The 15,288-nt window shown below is 36.0% G+C and overlaps 1 protein-coding gene across 4 annotated transcripts in view; it reads left to right on the forward strand.

Annotated features, from left to right (window-relative positions):
- LOC121410981 (metabotropic glutamate receptor 3-like) overlaps window positions 1-15,288 on the forward strand; it is a 46,823-nt gene that overhangs the window by 14,260 nt on the left and 17,275 nt on the right. For all 4 annotated transcript variants that reach the window (XM_041603420.1, XM_041603418.1, XM_041603421.1 and 1 more), the window contains exons 2-3: window positions 7,686-9,168; window positions 9,461-10,533. In XM_041603420.1, coding sequence (XP_041459354.1) covers window positions 7,773-9,168; window positions 9,461-10,533 — 2,469 coding nt within the window. In that variant the 5' untranslated portion in view covers window positions 7,686-7,772. The remainder of the gene's footprint in view (window positions 1-7,685; window positions 9,169-9,460; window positions 10,534-15,288) is intronic.

Here is a 15,288-nt window from a genome sequence, read left to right on the forward strand (position 1 = left end):
GTGTATCTTGTAAACGCTTACTAAGCCATTTTTTTCTTCCAGGAATGTGTTTGTAAAATGATGTCGAGGGTGATTAGCTTCAGAACCTTCTAGTCTGACCCTATTTTATTTTGTTCCGCCCTACTTGAGCACATTATCTAAGCATCGCGTTCAATCAGTTACAGCACTGATTATGGAACCTCGACGCGATGTCATTGCAGGGTAATTTCAAACTTCGCAGTCTCGTTAAGCAGATTATAGAGTCTGCTATCTCTTCTTCAATGGTTATTTCCGGAAGTCCATACCTCCTTCTTTGCATGTGGTGCATGGTTCCCTTCTCGGGGCTGATTAAATTTTCTATCACACGCCTTTCTAATCAAAAGTAAAAATGCATTTATTTCTTCCACACCCATTCTCACAAGAAAAAAGTAATTTGCACAAGTGTGATAAAAAGAAGTAGACGACCACCACTTACTAAGAATTAATGCTTGTCAGTTGTTGAGAACTTTGAATTAGAGAATCTTTCTTTACTTCATAACTTCATAGAAAATACTCAACATGGCAGATTTTGCATTCTATTGTGTCTGTCTCGCCTGCATAGCAGAGCGAGATTATAAGCGCCGTTTATCCAACGGCGGCATCAACATCGAAATCTTAACATAGGGTTGTTTTTTTATTGCATCATAACTTATACAGATCTAATTCATGAAAATAGACATAAGGGTAATCAAGTGTTACTGAAGATCCTGCCTGATATTGAGGTCACATGACCAAGGTCAAATGCCATTTAAGGTCAATGAACTTAGACCATGTTGGGGAATCAACGTTGGAATCTTAAGGCATGGTCACACCGCTCGAGCGGTAGGGAAAGAGGGCCGAATTTCGCTCACAAAATTGGGGAAAAAAATCTAAAACATAAATCGAAAAAAAAAAAATCGAAATCGAAAATGGTGAACGGTAGTGAGCGGTGATGATTTTTTTCTCTCCGCTCCACGACCGCTCCAACAACGCTCGGGCGGTGTGACCATGCCTTTAACCTATGGTTAAGTTTTTGAAATGTCATTATAATGTAGGAAGTATGTGAACTTTGAATACTTTATGCATCCAGTTCATAAAACTTGGACATAAGAGTAATCAAGTATCACTGAAAATCCCGCGCGAGTTTCAGATCATACGAAGAAGTTCAAATGTCATTTAAGGGCATTTAACTTTTTTTTTTTTGGGGGGGGGTAATTGTTGATTTGTGGGCATAGGGGTGATCAGGTATCACTGATCATCTTGCAAAATTCATAGGTCACATGATCAATGACAACTGTTATTTAGGTTCAATGCACGTAGTATTTTTTTATATGAATGTTTTTTTTATTATTATTTGATAGTTGTTTATAAGGCCAGCATTGCTGCTAAATCGAATCACGTAGTGCAGGGGAGACCTACAGAGGCGCTCCACTTGTTAAATGTAGATGTGATCTTTGACATTACATATAATTTGGTTCTACTGGATGGTTGTCATGTTTTATTGATTGTTATAAACCTTGATTTGCTCTAATGATAAATTGATATCTTAATCTGTTTAAACCTTTTTCAACCCACTAATCTTCGAATTAATGCTTCCGTCATCAAACAATGAGAGAACTGTGGGCTACAAAAAACACCCATATCATTCCCGGGGGGTTTAATGGAAAACATGGGTAAAGATCCTTTACAATGACTCATTTTTGCCCTAGGTTTTTCGTATTCCTCCTCACCCCTTGCTGGTCATAATGTTCAACGTTTGACGTTGTTTCAATCGATTTTTACATGTCAGCTTGGCACTCTAGTGTTATTTGGTTGTTTGAATTGTGTCTTATAGGAAACTCTTTGTTATTGTGACACTTTTACATCTTCCGTAGATCATGATTGAATATGTACATAAAAAGTAGCTACAATCATGGTAGCAGCTAACACCCCAATTAAAATGCGCCATAGGTATTTTTTTAAATTCGTAACCTTTTTTTAAGATTGAAGCTACACTGATAGACCCCCAAAAAATCACATTACTAGAATGCTCGATATTCGTATTTGTTAGTATTCAGACTTGATTGGCCTCGATATTACCTTCTAAAAGAACAGGATACATACACATTCAACCCCATACATGCACCATCCACTCTCTCTGTCACACAAATATACACATATCCACTCATATTATATATATGTATATAAGAGAGTCTAAATATATCTCGCCAAGTTCACATATAACTTCTTATAAGTCGACTTGGCGAGTTAAAATATCTCGCCAAGTTCACATATAACTTCTTATAAGTCGACTTGGCGAGATAACGTATCTCGCCGCCATGTCGACATATAACTTTTTACAAGTCGACTTGGTGAGATAATGTATCTCGCCATGTCGACATAATAACCCAATTATGTCGACATGGCAAGATAAAATATCTCGCCAAGCCGTCAAGTCGATGGCACTTTAAAGGCTCCGTACGAAAGAATTCTGTGAATATTTTAAATAAATGTACCAGCCCGGTCATTTATATCAGTTACGATATTATGCTCCGTACCAACTGTCGCAAAACGCACGCACATACACAAAGCAATGTTCTCGAAGGAAACTTAAAATTCCAATAATAATTACGCGATATAAAGAAAAAAAATGTGGGCAGCATAGACAAATTGATAGAGAATGAAAACATAACAGTCATTGAGAACTGCTACATTAAAAGGCACTTATTACTGGTGATTTATTCATCAATAAAAGCTTGGAGTTGAAGTGGCACTGTGTAAATAGTTCTATTGACTGATCTTGGTGGCTAAGCTTTTGTAATCCCACACACGCAATCACGCTTTACCACCCACAAAAAGCCGCTGAAACTTGCAGAATAAGCAGTGACATTAAGCTAAGTGTTCATCGTCACCTTAGGGAAACTGAAAAAAGGAAAAAAAATGAAAATTTATCTTATATTATAATGATGGACGCCATAAAAAGTGATAATTTCAAGATCCCAAACCTATTATTTTATGAACAGAAAAGCCCAACATAAACATAAGAGAAAAAACTGAGAAAGAGTTTGAATAATTCGGTGTGGGTCTTGATCAGACGATGCAACAAGAATGGTATTAAAATTTCCAGAATTTACATACAAGTCATTTATGAAATAGGTTTATGTCGTCATATTGAATATGCACGACGTGTTTACTGTCTGTGTTCTTCATCAATCGTTCAGAAGTGGTCATGGGATATCTTTGGACGTTGCGACCGTTGGGGCACTTAAAACCATAACAAAATTTGTTTAGCCTCTCAGTCTCCAGGGATCGTTGTAAAGGTTGTGCCTATTGATTGAGAATCCAGAAATAGTTTTTACATCCAGCAGAATCTGTTACAAAGAGTGGAAATTACCCATCTATGGTGATTTTCTCATCCCATGGGGATTTTGTAACATGTTACTTCCCTCGGAGCTTGACGTATTATTTGATTTAAGTCAATATAATAATTAAGGAAGCAACATTTCTGCCAATAATCGTATTTTTGTTCTCTCGTGAATAAATCATGGTGAAATTTTGGACTAGTTTCCAACAATCTTCTGCATTTTGATAATGTACTACATCAATTAGATTCGGTTCATATTGGTATTATATTTCATAAATCTGCTATCAAATAATGCCCGTATATGTATATTTTTTTATGTCATCTTAATATGTTATGATTAATATTGCTTTTGTAATCTTGAATATGTTTGAATTGCCGAATAAATAAATAAATGAATAAGCGAATAAATAAATAAATAAACAGGTAGACTAGAATTTATATCAATTTTGTAATTGAGCGTGGTGCTGGTGTGTCCAGTGAGGCTGCGGACGATTCGCCGTACATAACAGTGGGTCGATACAAGACAAGACAAATCTAGGTCTATTCATATACGACAATATCTCGGAGAACTCACAAGAAATATTCAATTGAGAAGAAATGCTTGATTTAGCATTAGCTCCCTCAGCATTACCCATGCACTCTAATCTCAATCTTAGAATGAGTATAATTCGACACATGTAGAGCGTCAAATCTGGCGTCGGTGTTTTTTCATCAACCATTCATATCGTCTGCTGTGATTAAACAACGCCCAAAGCAGATGATCGTGCATATAAGACAACAGACCTTTAATTCACACATAGTTTGTGATTTGGGCAGGATTGTATGGGAAAGACACAAAGTTATGATGTTAGAAATATTTCATTACCAAACCTATATTGGTCCAACCTATGTAGGATAATGAAATAATAGACTTTTTACTAATCAAATTTGATAAATTCAAGCGCTTCAGTAAAAAAAAAGGTACAGGTTCAATTCGTTATTGATATCAACGTTGATTTTCTTCTATTCAGAAGACGCAAACACCTATTACCTAGGTGCTAATGGATTGAATAGGTTGAGTATTGAAATTTGCCTTTCCGTGCATCGATCATTGTCATTTGCTAAGAGGTATACCCTTCCGTATGTTAGGCAAATGGTAAAAGATCTTTGCTAGTGACTCTTTAGCGATATAAGTATACACGTAAACTCTGAAAAGGGTACTTGGAAATTAAGACTCTATCAAGCGAACGTGAAAGATCTTACGAGTTGAAATAAGAATGGTGATCCAACTACACTTATTCCATAAAGAAAATTATGAGAAACTATTTTATATTTTTCTTCTCGGAGGTAAACACTTGCTCTTCTTCATTCAAATACTAGCTTACATCGCGACTGTTGACATACAGTAAAATATTTTCGGTGTTTGGTTTCGGCGCCATTACGCAGCCGTGCGCTAAACACTGAGAGGCGAAACTTAAGAACCTTAAACAAATTAAACAATCTAAAAAAAATGAGAGCGAAGATAGTAGGGGCGATTTTCTACTTTAGTTTCTTTATGCTCTACTCCTATAACCCAGATCTTTGTTTTAACATATTTTCTATACGTTTTGAAGTTACAGTGATGCTCATACAGACTACAGTATATATTCCATTATTTGACATTTAAATCAATATTGAGCATGTGATACTAAAGCATGTAAAAAGCCAAATCACTATGATTTATACGTTTTTAAAAATTATTTTTTTCATCGTTCAGTAAAACGACTTAACACATGAGTGGACATAATTTTTTTTTACTCTCATTATCAAATTTTTGTATCTTTTTTTATCAACTAGATTGTCTAGACATCGTTACCCGAAAATTTTATTCAGGTGGATCTGACAAGCGAAAGGTATTGACCTATGAACATTACCCAATATTTCGTTTTTGATGTTTCAATAAATTTGATTATTTATCTTGGTTAGGGGCAAATGAAACGAATTTTAAAATCATACAAGCTGAATTGATTTAAAATGAGAATATCCTTCCGCATCCAACATGCTTATTTTCTCAGCCCCTTTTTGGCCTCTGTGATATTCAGACAGGTCTCAGACATGATTTGATTCATAAGTGATGTCTTTTGCTCCGACTAGTCCAAGCTCAGTGTGTAATTATTTCTATCAGTGTGTCATTATCTCTATCTAAAACCGAGTTTATTATAACCAGTGGCAAAGACTTGGATATAATTACTCAATTTTTAACACGAGACCCAATCAGTAATAAATGTGCGGGAGATGTTTTCAAGTTTGTCAACATTGTAGTAATATTTCTTAAACAGCATTTCAGAGATATCAGACATACAGGTAAGGGGTAAAGGAATAGGTATATCAAATGAATGGAAAGACATTATCAAAGCAGTAAACAAGACAGTCCAAATGTAATCAGTCGGAACATTTGTATGAATTGACCAATTTATTGTTGAATTGTTTGACCATTAGACCAATACTAAATTTATCTTTCTTTTTCTTCTTGTCATGAAACTGTTTACTCTCTGGTAGATATAAACATTATTGTGGTCTTAAATCTTTTGAAGATAATAATTGCCATTCTGTATCAATAACTAAAAGGGCAGTATCCTTATAAAAGCAACATTTACTCATAAAAGCTATTTTCAATGCTCTTAGTTGTATCTAAAATGCCAAAAGAAAAGGAAATAAGGATAATATTCCTTTCATTTGATCCATCTTTTGTCATTTCGCCAATATCAATATGATTTATTTGAATTCTGAGACGAATATGAATGTTGCCTGACTTAAATTTCAAACAATGCCAAAGCGGGTAGTTGACTTTTTGCTTTTGAAAAAAAAATTGCTGGTCACTTATTCCATTCGTGCTTCTTGTTGAATTCATAATAAAGGTTACTTAACACCAACCCTCTCGTATAAGTGGGAATATCTTTCAAACTATTTGTCATGTTAATACCATCATGACATTATTATAGTCTCAGTATCGATAGTTAGTACGGACGCAAATGAAAAGGGATATACATCCACTAATGTCGATTTCTACAAAATCGAATCAAATCGCATGGATCCTGTATTTTTCATCTTTATTTTATCTCAAGGTTTAAATGAAGCTCTCACTATATTCTTTTTTTCGATTATACAACAGTCACGATAGTTGCTAGATTAATCATTCTTGAACCAACACCTCATATCACTCAAATCCTGATAAAGCCTAGAACAACTGACGATTTATGAATATTTCATAGTTACCATGGTTATCTGTATCTTAGACTCACTTAGCAATAACCCTGTTTGAATTAATCTGATCAATTTAAATTAGGGTCATAAATATTACAAACTTAACTCTATCAAACTTTTTTTAAAGTTAAAACAAATGACTATTCACTTCCCCCTGTTGTTATTCGGCATTTAACCAGAAAGTAAGTCGTGTGACTTGGAGTCGCTATTTTGCTTATACTTGCGACCTGACTTGCAAAATGACCAAATGATCTGGAACCTGTCTTGGACTTGTGACAAGATACTTAAGACTGGACTGGGAGCCAATGATATTTTGTGTTGAGTTTGTAAAGTTAAGGGCACGAAGTCCTTTCAAGGACTGTTATAGTGATACCGCAATGCAGGAGCGGATCCAGGATTTTTACGGCGATTAAACAAAAAGTTTTTAACCAAAAATGAAGAGGATTTAGTCCACGAAAAAAACTCAGTTGTGCCTCTCAAAAGGATGGCACAGATCGGCTGTGCCCCCCCCCCCCATGGATCCGCCACTGCCGCAATGATACAGTTATTATTTGCCTAAATATCCACCGTTGATATACTGTAGATCTTTTTTTTACACGCATTGATTTTAGTTCTTTATATATTAGCACTAATTGCAAAACTAAAATTTATTTATGTAAATTAATTTCTCTTTACTTTTGAATGAAATTTACCTTTGATCACGTTTGATGATGCTTTCCGTCGATGCGTCAAATCGTCCCAAACCGAACTCTGACCTACAGACATGGTACTTTTGGCGTCATAATACTAATGAAGACACTGTGATCGGAGTCTGATGCGAGTGAACACTATCAAGATAGATCATTAATATTTCAGATATGTCACAAATCCGAGTGGGTGTGCTGACCTCACACTTCAGTTGTCGAAAGTATCGAGTTTGTAGAAATGGTGTGTAACCTTTCAGTAGATATGTAGAGAGAGAGAAAAAAAATCGATTGAGGTAGAATGTTACAAATAACTTACTCAAATTGTTCTGTCTCTACGTCAATAATTAATACTTTGAGTGGCTTGAAGGTTAAATAGAGAGGTGCTTACTACCATTATTAAATAGATGTGCCCTTTTCTTTCTTTTCCATTTCCACAGTTATCATTTCGTGTGACTCGAGGAACTTAAAGAACAAGACCTATTTAATTCATAATTATTCAGCAAAGAACCTCGTTCGGATTTTCTATGGGACCTCTCACCTTCAACCGTTCACCAGACTATTCTAGTAGGAAAATGGTTTCAAGCGCCCACACAATGCTCTTGCTATTGACTTTATTACTATGCCTTGCTACATGTGCAAAGCTAGGATCAAGTGTAAAGTCAACAATTACTGCAGAGGTCATTGGAGACCTTATGATTGGAGGATTGTTTCCAATTCATGAGAAGGGTTCACAGAACGCTGGATCATTGGACGATGAGAGGTGTGGACTTATCAACGAAGACAGGGGGATCCAGCGCGTTGAAGCTATGCTGTTTGCCATAGACAAGATAAACAATGATTCTAAGATCCTGCCTGGTATCACATTAGGTGCAAGTCTGAGAGACACTTGTTCAATAGACACTTTTGCTTTAGAACAGTCTCTCGAATTTGTTCGGAGTTCATTGACATCTCCAAACTCTTTAGATTGCCTAAATGAGAGCGCCGTTATCGCACCAACATCTGCCGAAAGTGTAGCTGGTGTCATAGGTGGATCATATTCTACCGTATCTATGCAAGTTGCAAATTTATTAAGATTGTTTGAGATACCCCAAATTAGCTACGCATCCACGAGCGCTCGTCTGTCAGACAAATCTCGATTTGAGTTTTTTGCTAGGACAGTTCCACCGGATACACTTCAAGCCAAAGCAATTGCGGATATCCTAGCACATTTCAACTGGACTTACGTTTCAACAGTCTGGTCTTCTGGGGAGTATGGGGAATCAGGAATGGATCAATTTGAAAAGGAACGGTTGCACAGGAACATTTGCATCGCTGCTTCTGAGAAAATCCCTTACGCCCCCGATGCCATGACTTATGACGATATCATCGGTCGGTTACTCAAGAAAAATGCGGCAAAGGTTGTAGTTCTGTTCACCCGCGATGTGGATGCACGGGACTTGCTGGAAGCTGCACTTCGCGTCAACGCTTCAGAGAAATTCATATGGGTAGCTAGCGATGGGTGGGGTGTTCAAGATATGCCTGTAAATGGTAGAGAGATTGTTGCCGAAGGAGCAATTACGATAGAACTCCAAACAAAGAAGATCAAAGGTTTTGACCAATATTTTCGAGATATAAATCCAAGGACTAACACACGAAATCCATGGTTCAAAGATTTCTGGGAGCAAAAATTTAAGTGCCTACTCGAGCCTAAAGAAAGTGTAAATGTGTCGACGCCATGTGCGGAAAATGTACTTGACGAAGCAAATCATGCCCAAGAAAAGAAAACACAGTTTGTTGTGGATGCTGTGTTTGCCATGGCACATGCTCTACATTCAATGCAAACAGATCTGTGCCCAAATACGGAAGAGCTTTGTGATAATATGCTGCCAATAGATGGAAGGAGGCTTTTCAAGGAATATATTCTTAATACAACATTTTTAGGTAAGTTTTGCTATGAAGTCAAGCAATATGTTTTTTCGATTGAAGATAGAACAAACCAAAAAGTTATATCATCGATGAACAATGACAGCCATTGAAATGCTAATACCTCAAAATTTAATATTTTTCTTTGTATGAAATTGTTTTTTAAATGGAGTATTTTTACTTTGGAACCGTTAGGAAATACAGGAGTTTGCAATCTGATATTTGCGAGGAAGGGCAATTCTTCGGCTTTTATTAAGATAATAGTCAGTTCATATTTTCACCTCATACGTATTTCCATTTAATGTTACAGATCTTGCAAACACTGAAGTTCGCTTCGATGCTCAAGGTGATGGATTAGGACGTTACGACATCATGAACTATAGACCTATAGAAGGTACCGATGACTACCGTTATGTCCAGGTTGGTGAGTGGGCTAACACCCTCTCCATGGACCCATCGGCACTCCATTTTCACCCTGGACTAGAAGATTATAACCCTCAAAACGTACCATACTCGCAATGCAGCAAACCATGTGGAAAAGGTGAAGTTAAACTCATCCAAGATGATAAGATATGTTGTTGGATGTGCATCAAGTGTCAGCCTTGGGAATTTCTGGAGAACGAATATACTTGTAAACCTTGCGATATTGGCTACTGGCCGACCGAAGACCTCACACATTGCTACAAATTAGCAAAGCAGCACATGCAATGGGTTTCAGTGTACACCATCGTTCCGATATGTTTTTCACTGATAGGGATCATCGTTACATGTGGAGTAATTGTCATTTTCTTTCAGTATCAGGACACACCTTTGGTCAAGGCATCTAGCCGTGAGCTTAGCTTTCTACTTCTTGGTGGAATTCTTATGTGCTACAGTATGACTATTCCTATAGTCACCAAACCGTCGGTCATCGTTTGTTCTATCCAGAGACTAGGTCTAGGGTTATCATTTTGCATCTGCTATGCCGCCATGCTAACAAAGACTAGCCGCATTGCAAGAATTTTCGACAGCGCCTCAAGATCTGCCCAACGGCCAAAGTATATCAGTCCGTGTTCCCAACTCGTCATATGCCTAGGTCTCATCAGTGTTCAGATCTTCGGGGAATTAGTTTGGTTGGCAGTTGACCCGCCCTCAACGGTCACCCGTTTCTCAGATGATAAATCAGAAGCCATTCTTAAATGTGGAATAACTGAGATAAGCTTAGTTTTATCGCTTGTCTATGATATGTTTTTAATAGCAATGTGTACAGTTTATGCTTTCAAGACAAGGAAGATTCCTGAAAACTTCAACGAAGCAAAGTTTATTAGTTTCACAATGTACACTACCTGCATCGTGTGGTTTGCCTTTGTTCCGGTTTATTTCGTTACCAAAGATGACTTCAGAGTGAGTATACATCCATTTTATTTTCTATTTATTTAGTTTAAATAGAATATTTGTACAATATTAGTCGAGTGATTTTTTCTATTTACATTTACCTGTTGAATTTTCATTAGATGGGAAAGTTACATCTTTGCATCCGTACTCAAAAAGTTTCCGATAATTTGGAAATTAGTTCTATACATCAACAATCTCCATAGTACAGCATATTGCATTAAACATTTTGAAACGGGGATTCTTCCTTCTTCATATGTACTTATTTCCATTTCATGTACATGTGAATTTTATTTTCAATTCTGAATTCATGACAATTCTACTTGTTCAATGCGTAGATTATAAAATTTACATTTAAAACTCCTTTCAGAAATTCGTTTAAAGCAACAGCCTATCAATATTTCCATCACAGAACAGTCTCGATAAACAGTATTGAGTGAAGTAAAATAGAAAAAAAAAGAAACTCAGAACTTAGAACGACTTGAAGTTGTTGCCTTTGTCATCAGCATAGAATTGGGGCGTTGGTGATGATTAAGAGATAACATGCTTCTTAATACCCTACTGCAGGAGGAAGTAAAGAGTAAACGTAATTAGACAACTATATCGAAAATGTAACACGATATTGCCATTACCAGTGGGTTGCTTTGAAAGGGTGTCATCTTTCTCGTCTACTCTTGGAGGCATAGAAGGCGGTGGGTGGTAACAACGTGACTATCACCTCCGCCGGCGCCACTTCCCAAACTGAATAAAATCTACATCTTGGGTAGAAAGCATCTTTCTCGCAGAGCACGTTCGAGACTTTATCTTTAGTGTGCTATTCGAAACGAGGGATTGAGTGGTTGTTCATTTTCAAATCAAAAGCATTTTCCCTGCTCCACATACTCTCAAGAGGTGAAGCAGGAAATGAGAGGTCTTTTCGCAGAATAGGGAATGGAAATCAGCGAAAATGAAATTGCTTCTCGACAATTGGTTTTAGTCATTGGATGGAGGAGTTTGAGGTCTCGATAGATATAAAGCTTGTGTGCAGCCGAATTTTAATTTACTATAGGTTCGAATCAAACTGTCCCCAAATTGAAGAAATAATATATCTTATGATTTCAAATGCGATTAGAGGGAGGAATAACATTCTAAACATACATTTTTTTCTTATAATAATATAAAGTAAACCAATTCCCTTCACGACACCATGCAACAGCTAACACATAAACATATTTAATGATGTTATATAGAATCGATTCGTTGTCAGTTTTCATGAGATTTGGAATTAGTCTAAGAAATACTTGATTCAGCAAAATTAACAAAAAAGTATTTTGATTCGATGCACATAGTGTTTTTTTTTCTTTTTAAAATTCTTTCATCCACCTTTTAAGTGAACGTTTGTTACTATACTAAGGTTATTGAAGCAATTCGTATGTTTCATACATATATTTTTCCAAGAGAGAGAATTTAAATTTCTAACATTTTGTCCAAATTGGTTAACCGTCAAAATGACCAAACTAAAAGAATAATTCTATTGACATTTTACTTGATTATCCAAATTTTCACTCCAAGCATCTTCGCGTGTACTGATACCTCTAGCAGTCCAGTTTCGCATACTGTACTTGTACTCTGTTTTTTTTTTAAAGTAAGCATTTGTACCGTTTTGACTGAAGAGAAATACGTGAGCATGGGGAGTGAGTCCTCATATGAATTTCTTGTTACCATAGTGAAGACAATAAAAGTAATTATTTATGAGAGAATGCAATGAAATTTTGCCTCACCAATTCTTTTCAGCAGAAAGTAGATTATTATCTCCAATAAATCTGATGATGAACAAAATAAGGTTATCTCAAATTTGTTTGCGTTTCTCGCCAAATGAGCCATATTTCCATATTGCTAAAACAATTGTCATTGTTAGATTTTGTGTTTTGATAAGCGCCATGTAGTTAGGTTATCATATGGTTTCATGCGAGCAGTCTCTAGAGAATGAGATCAAACAATTTCAAAAAATTATATTTACTTATGATTAAGACTCTAATATGACACAAGCCGTATTTGCAGTGCCTTCAAATCCATACATTATCTTTTTATATCAAGGTTTACCAATTCACACAAAAAATAATGATAATGATAATACAAGTTTTATCAACTTGCTTGAATTCATATATGGTAAATACATGTTTTTGGGGAGGTGTAAGCGTTGCGACGAATGAAGTTTTTTATTATCGATAAGAAATATAGACATAGTTTAAGCATATACACAAACCCCACAAAAGTCCACCAACACCAAAAAAATGAACAACCCCTTACACACCCGCATACACCCTCCCACAGACACACACACCATCATCATCATCAACCTCGCACTCGACCCGCAACATATACACACACCTATGAAGTATTGTTTATGTTCTACGTATGCAGTATGGATTTCATAATGCAATAATATTTGTCCGTGTGCCGTTACGGTAGGTTAGGGAATGGGTGCAGACATCCAGTCACAACCACTGATCCATTTATGTTCTTCTGCAGCATGGTAGTCAGTAATTATATTCTTACCTCGCTGGGAATCTCATAGATGTTGGTTGATGTACAGTATAACAAAACATAGGAAATAAAAAAACATTATTTTAAACCATTGTATTACTTTGAAATACAATATTATATTTATTTAGATATGAGATGATCATGAACATTGAAGTTAAATATCAGCCAGTATATTTCCAGTTATGAACCCGTAACCTAAATATTACTCATTGATTACGGGGCAGATTAAAAAAAACTGATCATGCACAACAATCAATGCAATCAATCGTATAAATCATCCCAAGGATCAATTGCTCAACCTTGTGCTACGGGGTCCTGGCCAACTCCAGAGATAGAGAGAGTAAGTAAGTAATTTCAGCAAACCGTCACGAGTATCACGTTATGATGATATGTCCCCTAGGACCAGTGCTCAAGGTACCAACCTGGGTAACACTGACGTAATAGCACATAGTATTGCAGGCCCATCGTCCTAATCACAAATTTGGTTTCATCACGTAATACACGCATCGATGTATAATGAGCCATTCATGGCGAATTTGTAACCAAATCCCAGTTTGCCTTCCTACCTCATGGATTTTCTTCGCCTCTTCAATGTTTTATGTAACTCTAACCGTTAAAGGTTATACCATCTAATAAACTTGTGGTAAATTGTCACATTTCATCCCATGAAAATGAATTTAACGGAGAGGTTAATGGGTGCATGGCCTTTTCCATCCATGAAAGTTCAATTGTCTTCATACTTTTTTATTGTGAAACATCACAAAGCAAAGTTTTCTGGATATAATTATGTAGAGCGTAAATGTAAACTCCCCCTTCAAATAATACCTGAAAATCTTCACGCTGATCATCCAAGCAATCGTGTTTACGATAATTATGCCATAGGGAAAGCGTTACTCTTGTCCTAGTAGGAGAAGGATATGCGTGATTATCAGCCCCCCCCCCCCCGAATACCCCCATATGACTACACAAATGTATACAGTGGTACTCACATAAAGGACCCCACCAAAAAATGAACATAATTACAAGTTCTCCCATATTTTACAACTTTCATTGTGAAGTTAGGCGATAAAATATTGCATCAAATATAGTTTGTTTCTCCGGGCTCGCTGAAAATGTTAGTATTATTGTCTACTTTCAACAATACACATGAAGAGAGACTTGTGTATAAATGGGGAAAACATAAATGAATAAATAAATAAGTAAGTATATAAATAAATACCAGTAAATCAATTTAGAAACTCAGCATTTCTTTTGTTGTTTTTTATAGTTTTTTTGCCGACAGTCGATATCTGAACATAATTCAGCAAATATTCTGTGCCATCATAATAATTTTTAATGGAATGGTTAAATTCCCTCTTTCGATTACACGTCTGATAAAACATTAAATAAATAAATAATAAAATGATAAAATATTAATAGCAGTACTGTATCTATATAAAAACATATGGGTGAAAAATGGAAACATATCAGGTCAGGTTACAAACTTAGGTGGAAATACATATCGTCATGGTGGCAATCTATTTCACATACTTCAGAATTTCACGTTCCAGTTAACACGTTTTTACTTTCCATGCATCGCTTGTCAAATCAGGGCACATGCATTGAATTTGTGTGCGGCTTGTGAAGAAGTTGCCTTTCAGAAAAAAGATTGCATGTACTCAATTTCCTTTGAATGTTAGCCCAGTGGGCTGCAATCGCTCCTAAATCAACAAGACCAGCAAACCCCTGAGGAAATCAAATTGCAACATGCTATACATTAGTTAAAATGTATTTATGAAATTAAAAAGCACACGATGTCACTGGTATAAGAATTTAATTTAATGGTCCTTTAGAGAACCTACATTACATCTAATACATCATGTGAAATCACTTATTAGTATTTGGAAAGTGGCACTTTTATTTTCGACAACCACTAAACTAAAACAAGCCACCTCCATGGTCATATTTCATACCTGAATATTAACAGACTACCAGAATTTGTTTTAGTGAGTTCAAAATCAATGTAAATGACAGGATAAGTCTAGAATAAGTGGAATTTGGCAATAGGTCGAATTCAAAACACTTCCTGACACAAATAATTTGTTCGGAATATTTTTCTCTGTAATGCCGGTATATAGAATTTTTGTATGAAGAAAATAAGAAAATGTCTGATGAAAGTGAAAACAACGCAACTTTAATTGCGCCACTTAGGCTTTAACAGTGATGACCATTTGTCCTTTGCATGAACAATATAAAATTATT

The sequence above is a fragment of the Lytechinus variegatus genome, chromosome 3 (assembly GCF_018143015.1).
Source record: "Lytechinus variegatus isolate NC3 chromosome 3, Lvar_3.0, whole genome shotgun sequence".
Lineage (NCBI taxonomy): Eukaryota > Metazoa > Echinodermata > Echinoidea > Temnopleuroida > Toxopneustidae > Lytechinus > Lytechinus variegatus.